The sequence below is a fragment of the Nyctibius grandis genome, chromosome 9 (assembly GCF_013368605.1).
Source record: "Nyctibius grandis isolate bNycGra1 chromosome 9, bNycGra1.pri, whole genome shotgun sequence".
Classification (NCBI taxonomy): Eukaryota; Metazoa; Chordata; class Aves; order Nyctibiiformes; family Nyctibiidae; genus Nyctibius; species Nyctibius grandis.
Genome location: NC_090666.1, coordinates 25,498,923 through 25,514,441, shown reverse-complemented (window position 1 = coordinate 25,514,441; position 15,519 = coordinate 25,498,923). Strand labels below are relative to the sequence as shown.

The 15,519-nt window shown below is 46.0% G+C and overlaps 1 protein-coding gene across 3 annotated transcripts in view; it reads left to right on the top strand.

Annotated features, from left to right (window-relative positions):
- Nucleotides 1-14,407, top strand: part of ERBB4 (erb-b2 receptor tyrosine kinase 4) — a 660,540-nt gene extending 646,133 nt beyond the window's left edge. For 2 of the 3 annotated variants that reach the window (XM_068408108.1, XM_068408107.1), the window contains exons 26-27: nucleotides 4,204-4,495; nucleotides 5,989-14,407. In XM_068408108.1, coding sequence (XP_068264209.1) covers nucleotides 4,204-4,495; nucleotides 5,989-6,425 — 729 coding nt within the window. In that variant the 3' untranslated portion in view covers nucleotides 6,426-14,407. Of the gene's footprint in view, nucleotides 1-3,172; nucleotides 3,221-4,203; nucleotides 4,496-5,988 lie in introns of all 3 variants that reach the window. The other variant, XM_068408106.1, reaches the window with a different exon arrangement.
- Nucleotides 14,408-15,519: the final 1,112 nt, after the last annotated feature.

The window sequence follows — 15,519 nt, the reverse complement described above, 5'->3', positions numbered from 1 at the left end:
ACTGTCAAAACGGGGGTGTAATCTTTTTTTTTTTTAGTATGCAAGTTGAAACTTTTTAAGTAGGTTTATGTAGTGAGGTCTTTGAGCAACCACCCTCTGAAGTCTCTGTCCAGCTCAACAAGGTAGAGCTCTTGGTCATTCAGGTCAGAATTTCAGGATCAGAAATCCAAAAACCTACATCTTCTCAGTAAAGGAACATCAGCTCTTTTTTTCAAGATAGTATTTAAGATGCAAAAACAACAACCAAAAAAAAAAAAAAAAGCCTCAGCAAAGTAAATTGGATTACACATACAAATCAAGCTATTTAAGTTTTACTTGGTACGGTCCAAATGTATTTTCTGCTCACAGTGTGATTCATGTCCTGACCAATAAGAGTTGGCTGAGGCTTTCAGTACTTATCTTGGAAGCCTACAAAATGGTGACATCACATTGCAATTAGCAGGCAATTTGAAGACATTTAAACAATTATATCACATTTTCAGCCCCACTAATTGGCACCACAGCTGTTTTCTTTGCCTCTTTTTTTTGGAATAGTGGCCACAGGGTATTAACTCATGGGAAAAAACAGTAAAGAAATAAAAAGTGTGCAGCCACCAGCGGTTTGGAGAAGAGCCAAGCTGTAAGGTTCTGTGTTAAGGGTGTTGCAAGACATCTATGTTTAGTACAGAGGCTAAAGGGAAGGCATGAAGAAAATACCATTACTGTGATCTTGGTTGGCAAGTCACTGACTGGGAAGGGTCTGTCAGCAAAAATAGCAATAAATGTATTAATGCTAGTCCATTCTCTCCTGACGTCTTGGGACAGGGCTATTCTAAGAGGGCCTGTTATGTTGTTACAGTTGCACAGTATGTATTTAAGTGTTAGAGTCACAGCCAAGAAGACCTAAAGATAGGACTGTGGATTTAGCCTTTTGTGATGAGGATGGAGCAAAGCATGCCCATGGATAGATAATGTGGTCATCCTAGAACAATATTTAAGTTGCTAATCATCTAAACATTTACTGGCGGAGGAGCATAGGCTTCTGTACTGAAGCCAAGCCCACTGACAAAAGACTTGCTTTTCTAAGTTACCCTTAAGAGATCGCTGTGGGCTCTGAACTAAAACTAGTTCAAGACAGCTCTCCCCTTATTCATCCACAATTAATGAACCACAAGTTGAAATTCATGGGAGTGCCTCTGTGAAAATAGAAAGAAGTACATTAAAGGTGTGTGATACAGCACGGTGTAGTACTGGATAGAAAAGGAGTAGTTACGGTCACTTGTTTCGTGTCTGTGAAAAGTGGACAGCAGCAAACTCCAACCCCCTGCATATAATACTAACACAGTGTTGCTACAGCTCTTTGCACTCTCATACAGTGGGGAGGGCTGTAGCCACCTTGGAAACCAAAGGAAGCAACACCCTTCTTTGGAGTCTCGCAGCCTGCAGGCAGGAGGGAAGGAAGCTGGGGAGCTTTTCATGAAGGTAGAGGATTCCCGGGGGATATTTCAAATATTTTTGATTACCAGAAAAGGATCTTCAGACAGGCAGCATGCACTTGAAAAAAGTTTGTTTGTTTTTAAGGTTTTTCCTGACGCAGGCATTTTGCTTAAACACAAAACATTCCTTTATGAAGTAAGATATTTGACAGTGACCACCATCTCCATCCTGATATTTTGGCGAGAAGTTTATAAGGGAAGGATTGACTGTAGTACATCCAATCCTCACTATGTGAGGAGGAATGTCATCTTTTAATTTTGGTATGTTTCTTGGTGTGGATACGTTTTTGAAACAGATTTTGATGAATGAGGTATCTTCTAAAGTACAGTGTTCTCAGGGTGGTTAGACTTCTTTCCTGAGGCGGTGGGTTTTTCCTTCTACTTTATCTCAAGTTTAGACCTTTTTTCAAACCCTGACTTTTTCTTTCCCCCAAACAGGAGATAAGGGAAATGCAATAAAGTTTTTTTTTTAAAAAAAGGGAAACAAAGTAGTTATGGAGAACTGAACTTGTAGTCTCAAAAATAACATTTTGGCAGTAGAAAAACACATGAAAAATAGAGGGTTGTTTCGTTGATTTTCCTCAATGAAAAACAGGACAGTTCTGAGTAGCAGTAATATAAATGCAGCTGCTGTGCTCATGATGTTAGAGCAGTTCAGGGTCCACAGGGCAGTGTAAGATGGTTCCAGAAACCAGCATCAAAATGAAGGTCTCTGCGTGGATACTTTGATGTACGGCCTCTAGACTTCTCAGTAAAACCCCTTAGCCTGTGATACAGAGGTAACATTAGAAGGGTGGCATATGTTGAGAGCAGGACCATGGCACGTTGGAGTCTTGAAATCCAGCAGCTGCTGTGCTATTTGGGTTTACCAAAGCCTAGGGACTGTTTTTCCTGTGACACTTAAGCTAGCTGTGACAGTCTAATGACAGCCCTGCACCCTCCTGTCCTCCCAGTTATCCCTCTCCTGCTTTGTCCCTGGAAAGGAAGCCTTGGCTTGGAGCTAAATGCATTCTGCACTTCTCCTGCCCTGAAGTTTCTCTGAAGTTGAGTGCACCGTCTATCATTCTTTCTGTACAATCTGCCTTTCCAAAAATTAGACATGAGGCATTTCACAGAATCACAGAATCACAGAATGTTAGGGATTGGAAGGGACCTCGAAAGATCATCTAGTCCAATCCCCCTGCCGGAGCAGGATTACCTAAATCATGTCACACAGGAACGCGTCCAGGCGGGTTTTGAATGTCTCCAGAGAAGGAGACTCCACAACCTCTCTGGGCAGCCTGTTCCAGTGTTCGGTCACCCTCACCGTAAAGAAGTTTTTCCTCATATTTATGTGGAACCTCCTGTGTTCCAGCTGGCACCCATTGCCCCTTGTCCTGTCAAGGGATGTCACTGAGAAGAGCCTGGCTCCATCCTCATGACATTTGCAGGATATACAGCTGTCAGCAGGCATAACATGGCACTTACCCTTACCCAGCAGGAGGAACTCAGTAGCCCTCCCTAAGGCTGGTGAGGCACGCAGCTTGTTGATGTTGGTGAGACATTTGCCATGATTGAATTCTTTGAATTTTGGATTCAGTTAGGAAATCTAACGGATGTGCATGTTTCTCCCCGTTAGCTCATACAGCTCATGTGACTTGTTTCATTCATGTGACCTCTTATTACGTATCCATCATTCCATTTTTCTTTCCTATTAGAGTGAAATTGGACACAGCCCTCCTCCTGCCTACACCCCTATGTCAGGAGTAAGTATTTCACATTCAACCTTCATCCTTTAGGTTTTCGTCCTTCCTTTACTACGTATTTTCCTTTTTCCTACGTAAATGGCCTAAAAGCCAACAGTGAATGAAATGTGTGTGTAAGCTATCAAATAGTCAGGATCTCTACACTCAGCCTGGATTCGTGTGCAAGCTCTATGGACCCACAACCAAAATTCTGCCAGCTGCCAACTTTTCTTGAAAAAGCATTTAGGTAACAGGCTTGGATGAATCTGTACATTTTCCCTTCCTATTTATAGCTCATGATGTCGAAATTTCCTTGCACGCCCTTGCTGACAAGCAAAATGGTAGGTTGAGTTGAGCCATTGAGTTGAGGTACCAATACAGAGTTCACCAGCCTGAAATGCACTACCTGATGGAATTACATAGTGTTTGGGTGACCATGGGATTGTCACTGCAGAACACCCTAAAAGTAGGGCCCCCGAGGAATAAACACAGTTCAGAGATGCTGATGTCCTCTATCCCCAGTTCCCTTTGCAGAAGGAGATTTCCGTAACATGAGGATTAAGGGTTTTGTTCAGAAATCAGGGCAGATTGCCAAAGTAATAGAAGAGGAGATACCGTGTTTGCCTCTTGTAGCTGTGTATATCCAACCTCCACATGTCTAGGTAGGAGACAAGTTTACCTGCCCCATTTCCAGCCCTGAGCAGCCAGCTTGCTTCCCTGCTCCCCTCACTGCACCGATGGTGTCTCCCTGGAAGGGGAAGCTGGCTAACCACCACTGGGCGGACAGATGCTTTGCTGGTCCACGACAGAGCCTGTGCTGCTGCGGATCCCACAGCGCTGGAAAGGCAATAGTCTGCAGGATGGACAAGGCTTCACCGGCCCAGTGAAACACATCACGGAGCAAGCGTGGCAGGAAGGGCACAGGAGCCGCAGAGATGACTTGCTGTTGAATCTTCTTTCCCTTCGGAGCCTCCTTTCTCATGCTGCCTTTTCTTTTTCAACAGAACCAGTTTGTGTATAGAGATGGTGGCTATGCTGCAGAAGTGCCGATGCCGTACAGAGCGCCTGGCTGCATAATACCAGAAGCCCCCGTTGCTCAAGGGGCCACAGCAGAGATCTTTGAAGATACTTGCTGTAATGGCACGCTACGAAAACAAGTGGCAACCCTGGCAAAAGAGGACAGCAGCACCCAGAGGTACAGCGCTGATCCCACGGTCTTCATACCCGAGCGGGTCGTCCGGGGAGAACTGGATGAGGACGGGTACATGACACCGATGCGAGACAAACCTAAAACAGGTAAAAAATTGTCTTTCCAGAGAAGCTCCTGCTCTAGTCTGACTGCATTCTTTCTTTTTCTACTTCAGCAGCTTTTCACCAAAAATGGCTTTATTGAATAACCCAGCAAGGTTGAAACATTCTGAGTTGGTTAATATTTCTTTGCATGGGGATTCATTTTTCTGTGCTTAATTTGCTATTTAGAAAAGATAAATGTGCCAAAATGTCAAGTTTGGTAATTCTCCCTTTAACTTTTCTTTCCGAGAAATAATAAGAGAGAGGAATAAAAAACCCCAAACCTCCTTCTTATCCACACAGAAATCATTAGTTATTTCCAAGAAAAGGATCTATCTTTGGCCAGCCATAGTCTCTGCTTTGTTTATTGATCTTTGTCTTCATGGCATTGTGCTTGCTAAATGTCATGTTGAACGTATCACAGAACTGATACACACAGTTGGCATTTTATACCCAAGAGAAATTTAGGATTGAAATAACAAGATGTGCCTCAGAGAGACCATCACTGCAAGGTGGAGTTTGCCTAGATCTGTGCCAGCTCAGAGTGCTACGCTTCCCAGGTTGCCGTCATTCGTTTCCTTCTTTTTAAATGGTGACAGTGATCATTTAGATGTGAGGGAATGTGTCATTAGTGATTTGCTTTCAAACCTTTGCATTAGCTTTAAAGAAATTATTAATGCAAATGTAAATGCCAAGTAACTACTGGGTTTGCTTCAGAATTTGGAAGCCACTTACCCTTTGTGTTACATGGTGGAAATGGAAGGAGTCCTGGGGCTTGAGCCACGGCAATAGCAATTGTGGGAGTGCACTCGTGGCCCTACTCTTCAGCAACAGCCCTTGCAGCCTAGCTTTCCATGCAAGCTCCATGTGCTTTAAAACCTCTCTGCAGTTCAGCTACAAATTTTTGTGGCGTTAATCCATAGAAAGTGATTTGAAGCAACTGTAACCTGCTCCAAGTCCTGGTTTGGAGTTGATGTGAGACTCTCTTGTACTCTTTCCAGGGCTCATTTGAATAATTTTTTTCATAATGCTTCGAGGTCCTTTGTCCTTCAGGGATGGAAGGTTTTTAATCAGGCAAATTGTTCTGTTAGAAATGAAGCTGTCTTAGAAGTTAGCCCTTGGGGATGGTTTTTGTGCAGAGAGGCTTAACTAAGATTTCTGTAGAGCTTTCTGGATGGAAAGACTGCGGAGCAGAGGGTTTGACTGATACGTCCAAGGTTGCCGAGAGAGTCAGCAGCAGAGGCAGAAGTCGCTCGGCATGTTTAGCTCTGTAGGTCATACTCTGAGGGGAAGCTCAGGATCAAACAAGACACATGGGCTGTGGCTCAGCGAGAGCTGTAGTTTAGTTTCCAGCTTTGCTGGAATGAGTGGCTGGGGTGAAAGGATGCACAAGTCCGAGTACTGCTTCTGGCAGAACCTGGCAGTAATGCACATGTGGTGCTTGCTACATGCATGGATTCCTCCCTCTCTTTGCTGATTTATTTTTAATCTTTCCTTAGATTACCTAAACCCAGTGGAAGAGAACCCATTTGTTTCCCGACGAAAGAATGGAGATCTCCAAGCTGTGGACAACCCGGAGTATCACAACGCTCCGAACGGGCAGCCCAAAGCAGAGGATGAGTACGTGAATGAGCCATTGTACCTCAACACTTTCGCAAACACCTTGGAAAATGCTGAGTACCTGAAGAACAACTTGCCGGAGAAAGCCAAAAAGGCCTTTGACAACCCAGACTACTGGAATCACAGCCTGCCCCCGCGAAGCACCCTCCAGCACCCGGACTACCTGCAAGAGTACAGCACAAAATACTTTTACAAACAGAATGGACGGATCCGGCCCATTGTGGCAGAGAATCCCGAATACCTCTCCGAGTTCTCCCTGAAGCCTGGCACTGTGCTGCCCCCGCCGCCCTACAGACACCGAAATACAGTGGTGTAGTGACCGCAGTCTTACGGAAGTGGAAAGGCAACCCCTTCTAGCTGCCTCACTCTTTCTCTCTTGCTCTCCTTTTCTCTCTCTCCCATCCCTCCCTGCCTCGCCTTCTTTCTCCCATGAGCTTCCTCTTCTTGTCAGTTCACTCATTTTTGATATTTCCAAGTGAAAGAATGCCTTGGAGTTGTTTGCAGATTGGGTTGGGAACCTGGAAGGAAGGAAGGAAAGACACTGAAAGAAGGCGTGTACAACCTGGCGGTTCTCGCTTTCTGCAGATCTGGTGGGTCGGACGCTCAGAGAAGCCAGACAGTACCAGTAAAGGCCAGTGGCAGTGTTGCCTGCTGTCGAGCTAGTTGTCAGTGATTCAACCCAGACACTGTAGGGAAGCCACAGAGAGGCTGTTTCTTTCAGCAGGAGCTGATGAGAGTCTGTACAGCATTCCTGGAAATCTCAATACAGTTTCCATTAGGGGGAAAAATGGACAATTTTTATATCATGTGTGATAGCATAGTAATTGAGACTGAGAGTCCAATTTCTTTCTCTAACACTTTCTATCCCAGCAACTGAAAATGGCTAACCTGGCTCTTCATAATCGTTCAGATCTTCATCGTGGCTTTCCAAGAAATGATGATGTGACTCTAATACACACCTAAACCCTTTTTCCGAGCCACACCATGATTTTGTGCCAATTCATAACCGCAGAGACTCCTGCTCAGAACTGGAACATGACATGACCATTTTTGTATATGGGCCAACATGACAAACACTTTAAACATAAAAACCCTTTCAGAAAAGAGTAACAAAACCACACCTCCAACATGTTCTCTTTGAAGCTAAAAGGTCAAGAAACTAAGATTTGTATGCAAAAAGCTTTGCTTTCTTGTTTTATACCTGCTGACTGTAGATACATAAAAAGACCCAAACCAATTCTTCCCTCTTTTTCTTCTTCGTGATCATGAAGGGAGTTGGGAATGCTGTCAGGCAACACTGAGGACAAGGTGGAGAACTGGAGAGTTTGATAGGCGTCATGAAGTCTGCTGGTGTTCTGTGGGGTGGTGGTGGGAAGGGTCCTTTAAACTGGAAGACAGACACTGGACTGGAGAAAATGCACATAGCCGTTCACTGGAAAGTTAGTTTGCACTTAAGCTCCGATTTTATTTGAACTGTTTTCTGGATTTTGAATGAAGCAATATGGAAGTGACCAGCAAAATACAAAATAATAATTTTAAATTAAAAATAATGAATTATATGTAAAGGATGACTGTGGGAATGCCAAAATGAAGCAAATCAAGTCTTTGGAACAATGTCTACCAGTTCTGAGAGGCCATTGCATCGACTGCTTCAGAGAATACAGTGACCGAGCAACCAGCTCTTACTGCTGCCGTGTGAAGGACGGCAGAGCAAGCCCTAAAAGGGATCAGAGGAGACAAATGTCTTGCTCTGGCTTGCAGCATAGTACGGAATACTTGTTTCTAAAAGGAAGATTACTCTGGCACAGAAGACGGTGCATATGAGGTTTGAGAAGTCAAAATGCACATGACTTGCAGAGCTTTCCATCAAAAATGTAAATAATTATAAGTCAGTCTCCTTGCACTTAGTTTTGCTTTCATCAGCCTCAGTTTTTAGACAGACACCCCCACCCCACCCCCCGGTCTGCTCCTCTTTGGAAATATCTTTCAGCCAGAGTTCTGGATGTTTTTAGCAACCGGAGGCAGATGGAGCTGGGAAGGGAGGCGTAAGGGCTGGAGACACTGATGGCTCGCTCCTGACCTGCCAAGACCCATGTGTGTAAGAGCATTTGCGTACCTAGTTCCCACCGAAAATCTTAAGGAACTATTAAGTACCTTTGAAGATCTGCCTATGTCTCTGTCCATCAAGGCTTTTAAAGGGGAAGAAACAATACCTGATGGATGGCAATCTTAGGTGATAAAACAGTATTTCAGTTTATGTGCTTCAGTACTGTTAAAGTCGAGATCTTTGGGGTGACCTAACCTGGCAACAAAACCAGCAACAACCAGGGGTCTGGAAATGGCATCAAGCTCCTCTAAATTCCTGCCATCTCAACAGCTTGTCACCTTTAATCGCAGGGAAGCAAAGGAAGGAGTAAGAAACAAGCAATAGTTACTTAAATCTTGGTGGTTGAGGGTCAGCTTGACAAAGGTATGAAGAGATTTCAAACCTGGGTTGGTTTTTCTCTTGTAGATGGGAAACAAATTGTATATGATCACTAGGTCAAGGTTGGTTCAGCCAACAGCCTGTTTCTGCATCAGGTTTGTTCAGGCCAGCTTGAATCAACTGTGGGGTGGATATTAAACCTGTAAACCGAGTATGTAGCTGAAGAGTCTGAAAACAGCAAGAACAAGTACAGGTCTTTGAAGCTATTAAAAGGAGATGTTGGGTCAAATGGTATCAAGGATGGATTGTGGTGACAGAACAAAATGACCAGCAGACCACTAAAGTGGGATAGATGGCTACAAAACCATCGCGCATCTCCTCCTGGTGCCCTCCCATAACTCCTCATGATCTTGGCAGGAGACAGAGGCAGGCATTGGGCAGGGGCTGGGGGCACAGAAGGGGTGGCCTGAGGTCCTGGAGACACCCCTTGAGGGAAGGTTTGCCAGTGGTAGCGCTCACAGGGTGTCATCTGAAGCACGGGCAAATGTCTGCCAGGTTGGGACATAATTGCCAACCTGCCTGGGGATAGAGAGCGGCACAGGACTGCGGATGTCCTGTTTCAGCGCAGCAGCAGCCTGGTCACATAGATAGGTGGAGAAAGGGGTTGATTTGTCCCTGAACAAGTCTTGTAACAGAGTAACTCCTAATGGAGAAAAAATAAAATAAAATCCTGGATTCCAAGGGGTGCACTCAAAGGCTGCTGGGGCAGAAGCATGCACACCTCCAAACCCAGGTGGGACGGTGCTGGGATGTAGCTGCTAACGGAAGGTGAGGCCTGTTTGTTTCTCTGGTAATTCCAACCGGTGTTGGAAACAAGCCCGTCGAATAATCAAAATGTAAATAATTGTGGTTTTTAACAATTTAACATTTTATTTCTTACAAAACTTGAATTATTTATTCATTTTAATTATTGACTGTGGGTGTGATATAATAAGTAGCATGGAAATGCAGAGGTTCCTTGAAGTGAGGCGGCATGAAGGCCACAAGGGAAGCTACCTTCCGCTGAGGCTCTGACAGGCAGCCAGGCTGAGCTGTGCTAGCTTCGTCTGGAATAGCAGAGGGCAAACAAAGGGTTAATGAACACAGTCATTCACGATTATGGGAAACTCAACAGACTGCAGCTTCACAAATGGGCATTGTTTTATTTCTGAGCTGCTGGTTTGAGTTGCAGTTGCGTAGATTGGCCCTTTTGTTTCCTGCTGTGCAGGGCAGCGCAGGGGCCTGCGTGGTGCTGAGCGGATCCTTTTCCCCAGTCAGGACAGGGGTCTTGTGCACAGAGCCTGTAAGTGTGCGCCTTTCCTCAGGAAGAGCAGTGCCTCTGAGCTGCCTCTTCGCCAAAGAAAGTTTAAAGCAAAAGCAGAGAACAGAACTGTTTGGCTGCTTTACTCTGATCAGCAGAAACACGTGGCTGGCCCTAACTCGCCTGTTTGCCTTGGTGGGCAGAGCTGCTGGCTTGGTGAAAACAGTTGGACAAATGTTCATGGCAAAGTCATGGCAAATATTCAACTGACTGTGGTGTGAAAGATGAGGGTCAGGGCTTTTAATGAGTAATTACAGGTTTGGGGGGAAAGCAGGTATTTCCACACACAAAATACATTTTGTCAGCACAAAGCAGCAGGTGAGAGCGTCAGCACAAGTATTTTGTCTGGCTGTAATTAATTCTCAAGTTCTGCAATACCCTGTGTCTGTACACTGCACGGTCAGTTTTTATGGATTTTATAGTGCAGTCTCCTATTTGTAAATGTTTTCCTTTCCCTTATCGTAGCTGCATGACAGAAGAGCAGGGACTAACTTTTCAAGAGCAGATACCCGTGTGTGTATCAGCCATTGTCCAAGGCACAAAGCAATGTGCTAAATGGAAGAGAAAAACAGCTTATTTTTTTCCTAATCTCTTTCAGTGATTCTTGTCTTAGATGTTATTATCTACCTGAGGGTTTTTTTCAAACAGATGTGTATGCTGGATCGGATTGACTTGCTGTAACATAATTGACTGAAACCAACTACTCTAAGTTTCCTCCTTCAGCTTTTTTTTCAAATTTTTCTACCAAATAGCCAGGAGGGATTCTTACGTGGCCATTCGCTCAGACATAGAGTATTTACAACTCGCTTTCAAACAGGTCATCTCTCACAGGTAGGAAGCAATGGATATAAATCCGAGTGAGTATTGGTGCCAGGAGCCAGCCACTGTGTGGGTCTGGTTCAGGTACCTTAAGCTCAGCCCAGAAATCCTTCCCTTCGTACAGAGAAAGGTTGCGTTAACCCCGGTTGTACCACTTATTTGGTAGAAAATGCATTTCTTGGCTGCAGGAATTGTGTGCAATGATCTCCTTCCATTTATTTCTGGGATTAATGGGGAAATACCTTTCCCTTCCTGTCCCACAGCTGGTAAGCCCAGAGGCTGCGTGTGAAGGGCACTCGTGTAGACATGGTGCTGGGGCAGGGCAGCCTGTACACCTGCCACTGATCTGATACCAGTTTGCACTAAAGATTTGAGAGGGAGTTATAGTGGGGGAGCGTTTCCCCCAACTTCAGCCACCACCAATCCCAGCCTAGAAGCAAAGAAAATGGCAACTCTGAAAGACCAGCTTGGCCCTGACCCTCCGTGGATTGATTCTTTCCAGGGCTATAGACAGAGCTGGGGTGAAAAGCACTAGCTGTGACGTAAGTATGGGAACAGGAGTAACACAGATGCCCCGGGGACTCACAGCCAGGGCATCGCTCACTTGTTGAGGTGGGTTTGTCCCTCACTTTGCACAACTGGCGATATGGGGCTTACACCCCGATTCCCCAATCACGTGTCAGAACTATGGAGCTCAGGTAGGTATTGGCCTGCTTTGAAGGCTGTTTGGCTTGAGGGTGGCTGGTGGAACAGAGGCTTTAGCATGAACCAGAGCTGAGCCTCTGGTTATCAGTCACCTCTTTGGCTCTTAAAGAGCACCCTAAAGGGGACAGTATCACCTCGCGTTCCCTTCGGCCAGTGTTTTTCAAAAGGTGTTACTACTGGCAGTTACGTGAAGGCTGTGCAGCCATTCATGTCTAGCTCTGTCACTTGCAATATTCTCATTCCCACAGCTCTTAGACCTCTGCTGCTAACAAAACATCTCAGCTATTACATAAAATCTTGGATTTGGGTTCAAATTTTTTTTTAGAAAGCCAGGGCTATGTGGGGTGGGGTCTTCTGGCTCTTGCCAAAAGTTACACAGGTAGGAAAGGTCACTGTTACAAACGGGGCTTTCAAATGGGGAATAAATAACAGCAATGAAGCACTACTTCAAAATGTTAAAAAATTCCATGTCTCCACCTTTGTTTTAATTTTATTTTAGTGCAAGGTCACATTTCTGTACCGCTGTGTGGATGAGTACGTCGTCGTGCTGGTAGGGTCATTGCCCTTGGGGACACAACTGACAGGCAAGGCTGTTGTCAGTGGCACTGTGGTGATGGCGGGGACCCGCCTGTAGGTCTGGGTGCTGCAGAGCACCCTCCCGGGGAGGCTTGGGGGGGTGTTCAGGTCTGAGCGGTGGCGGTGGGACTTGCCTGAACTGCAGCCGAGCGCGTCTCCTAAGCAGAGCCAGGCTGAAGAGGTGCTTCCACCCACGGCATCCCCCCACTGGGGTCTGTGCCGACACACCAGGAGACAGTGTGAGAGGGAAACCTAAGGACATTGTCCCGATTAAGAAACAAGAGGAGTCAGAGCTGGGTTTTTTTCCTTTTTTTATTATTTAATTTTGAGAGAGCACTTTGTGGACCTTGGTAGAGAGGGGTTTTAAGGGGAGATCTGTAAGGTGTTAGGCAGCATGAGTAATTACGTCCCAGCTCTTCTCCCCTCCCCAATAAAAAGCCATGAAATCATGTTCCAGACATGTTGTGGATGAAACCACGAGGGCAAAGGTGCATCGTGCACAGCACCCTCCCGCCGGTGGCCCAGGTGTGCCCAGGGTGCGCACGTACATCGAGCCATCGGCTGTCGCTGACGTGCACTGGCCGCGAGCGCTGTTTGCCAGTGGTTTGGTCCCTGCGGTGCCACCGTCCCCGTGCCCTGCCCGACCTTTGAGCCCTCTTAGGGAGAAAACACTGTATTGTCCATAGCACTCCGAAGACTAAACCCTTTTGGGATAACCACAGTAACAAACTGTGAAGGGTATTTTCTAAGTAAGTGTAGATACGTATGCCGTTCTTTCGAGGTAAGGTACTATGACATATGTAGCATAAACTGGTACTGCTGTTAAATGGGTCGATTATTAACTGAGCAGCTGTGTAAGGGGCAGCTAACTTTGAATGCACTAAACCACTGTTCCTGTGAAGAGGGGGGCTGAAGGGAGTGGCTGGGTACTTGTCTTTTTATGGTGGGGTATGTTATGAGGAACATGCAGGTCAATGAAAACATGTAATATTTTATAGCATTTTAACGTTGGAAATTGGCACATATTCGATACACTATTCACTAGGGTTTTAATCCTTTTTTTTTCCCAGTTTTTGCAATTTCCCCAACACCGTAAGCTGGAATTTCTAAAGAGGTAGCAGCCCTGGTGTAGGGAGGGGAAATGGAGGGGGAAAAGCAGTCTCTTTCTGAAGACAGAGATACCCAAAATGTATTTCCTGACCTGGCAGTCTTGAACTATTGACTTTTTCTTTTCTGATGAGGCTCAAATTCCCAGGCCCGGAGGACGACATTACTGTCCCCTCAAAATCAAAGGCCGAGCCCCATCTGGGCAGCAATGCAGGAATAGCACCGAGCTCCTGCGAGACACCGTGCTAGTGGCGTGGGGGGTGGCTGCCTCCATGGGCCGTGCTCACGCTCACGGGGCCCTGCCGCCTGCGGGGAGGTGAGCGAGAGGCAGAGGTGGGGAGGGGCTGCGTTGTAGCCAATTCTCCCTGTTCTCACAGTGCAAAGGGACAAAACAACAATACTTCTGCCTTTTGAAGTACCTTCAGAAGAAGAGAAGCATCAGCGTGTTGGGGAAGACACTCATTTCTTGCAGTGATGCGTTCAGAGTTAGCTGCCTTTCTGAAACAAAAATTAAAAAAAAATATACAAAAATTACTGTATGTTACTTTGAAAATGTGAATAGTATTTTTATAGCTTGTTAAAGACACAGCTAGTTGCATTTGTAAATAAGGATAATGTTGCTTTTATTTTCCTTGTGGACACCATTATTTGGAACATAATTGTCCTTAGGGTTGATTTGTATATAGGTAATTTGCTTGTGATTTAAGCCGCTCCTCCCCTTTTCTTTCTGTCCCTCCCACCCTCTGGTTTTGGTTAGCAGTAACATTTTTGGCATTCTGTGTGATTCTGTGTTTTAGCACTATTGTGGTGTGTTCAGACTTTCTGCACTTGCTTACACAGTAGGGTATGCCAGTTGTGTGTGGCGTAATGTTCCTTTAACCTTTCCTTTCTCATATTTTAGCTATCGAGGATTATGCACTGGTAAAATACTTACTGACCTGGGTTAATATTAGGTACATATTTTAGCATCATTTCCCTTCTTTTCATGGTTTCTTGTTTTTGTCTTTTTTTTTCCTTCCCTCCCCTTTTGTCTTGTTTGGAGGCTGGGGAGAAACCTGTGGATCTTCTCTTTGTGTGGTTATATTTCCCCCCGCCCCGTGTGCAGTCCTGAGTTTCTCCTCACGGTCCTTGGGGTTAGAACTTTATCTGTTTGTTAAGGCAAATGTAGACTGCGACCCACCTTGCATCAACCCACGCTCATCCCAGCTGAACAATTTGAAAACTGTTCTGCCTTTTTGTTACATGAATCTGTCAGAAATATATTTTTAATTTAATATAAATGAAATTCAATAAAATATGAAACAAAGCTCTGTGTATGTGTGAATTGCTCACCAGGGCTTGAGCACTTGCAGTAACACGGACTGGACTCCCCGTGTCCTGGCGGAGTGAGTGACCTTGGATGCTGCTCGGGGACAGCCTTGTGCACAAGGTTGTCACTAGGAGAGTCAGTGAGGGGAGGGCAAAGGCTGAGCAGACTCCAAAGTCAAGCAGCCCGGGATCACAGCCTACCTGAACCCCCCCTGTTCTGGCACCCCAGGACTGCCCTGCTCCCCTGGGGCAGTGATGCTCCCACACTGAACTGCACTGAAGTTAACTCCTCCAGCAACACCCTTCTCTTCTGAACACTGATGTCGCGTGTGGGTGTGGTGTGTGTGTGTGTGTGTGTGTGTGTGCGTGCGTGTGTTGTACCAGGCGGTGCAATTCTGAGCTTTTAGGCTTTAACAAAAAGCCCCGGTCCCTGAGTTGCTCACCTGGGACCAGCTGCAGCCTGTTAACCCACATTCAGCCACAGCAGCCCTGGACTGAGCCAGCTTGTGATTTACAGCTTTATTGCTGGAGGGGATATTAGGGTGGAGGCATGGGGGTGTGACATGTTTATTGAGAGACAATGCCATAAATCAAATTGAAACAAAAGAACCAACCCCCCCGTGTGCAAGTATGCACCCTCGGGGCTGCACAAGCACTCACACTGCCCACACTTGCACACCTTCGCACTAACAAACACCCCCCATCACCATAGTTGTTACTCAGGCTTTGGCAGGTGTACCTTTAAATCCAGTCAGAAAATGCGTAGCTGCTGCCCGCCCCCCGCCAAAGGGGCTGAATAAGCCTGTAGGTGCTACCACACACCCTCTGCCAAACACCCGCCATTGCCCTGGGGCCGGCTTAAATCCTGTGACCCGCACACTGTCCTGCCACCTCAGGCCGGACAGGCTCCAGCCTGAGCACGTGGCCCTGCCCCAGCACGGCATTCACTTCAAAAGCCGCAGTTAATCCCAGGGGGTCTGGCACGCACCCTAAATCACAATGCTCTCCCTGCCCAGTCTGCCTCTGTGGCTAACCTCATTACCAGCACTCCGGAGAGCATTTTAAATCTAGCGACAAACACTAAAGGTCAGTCAGCTTTTTGAGGCGTAT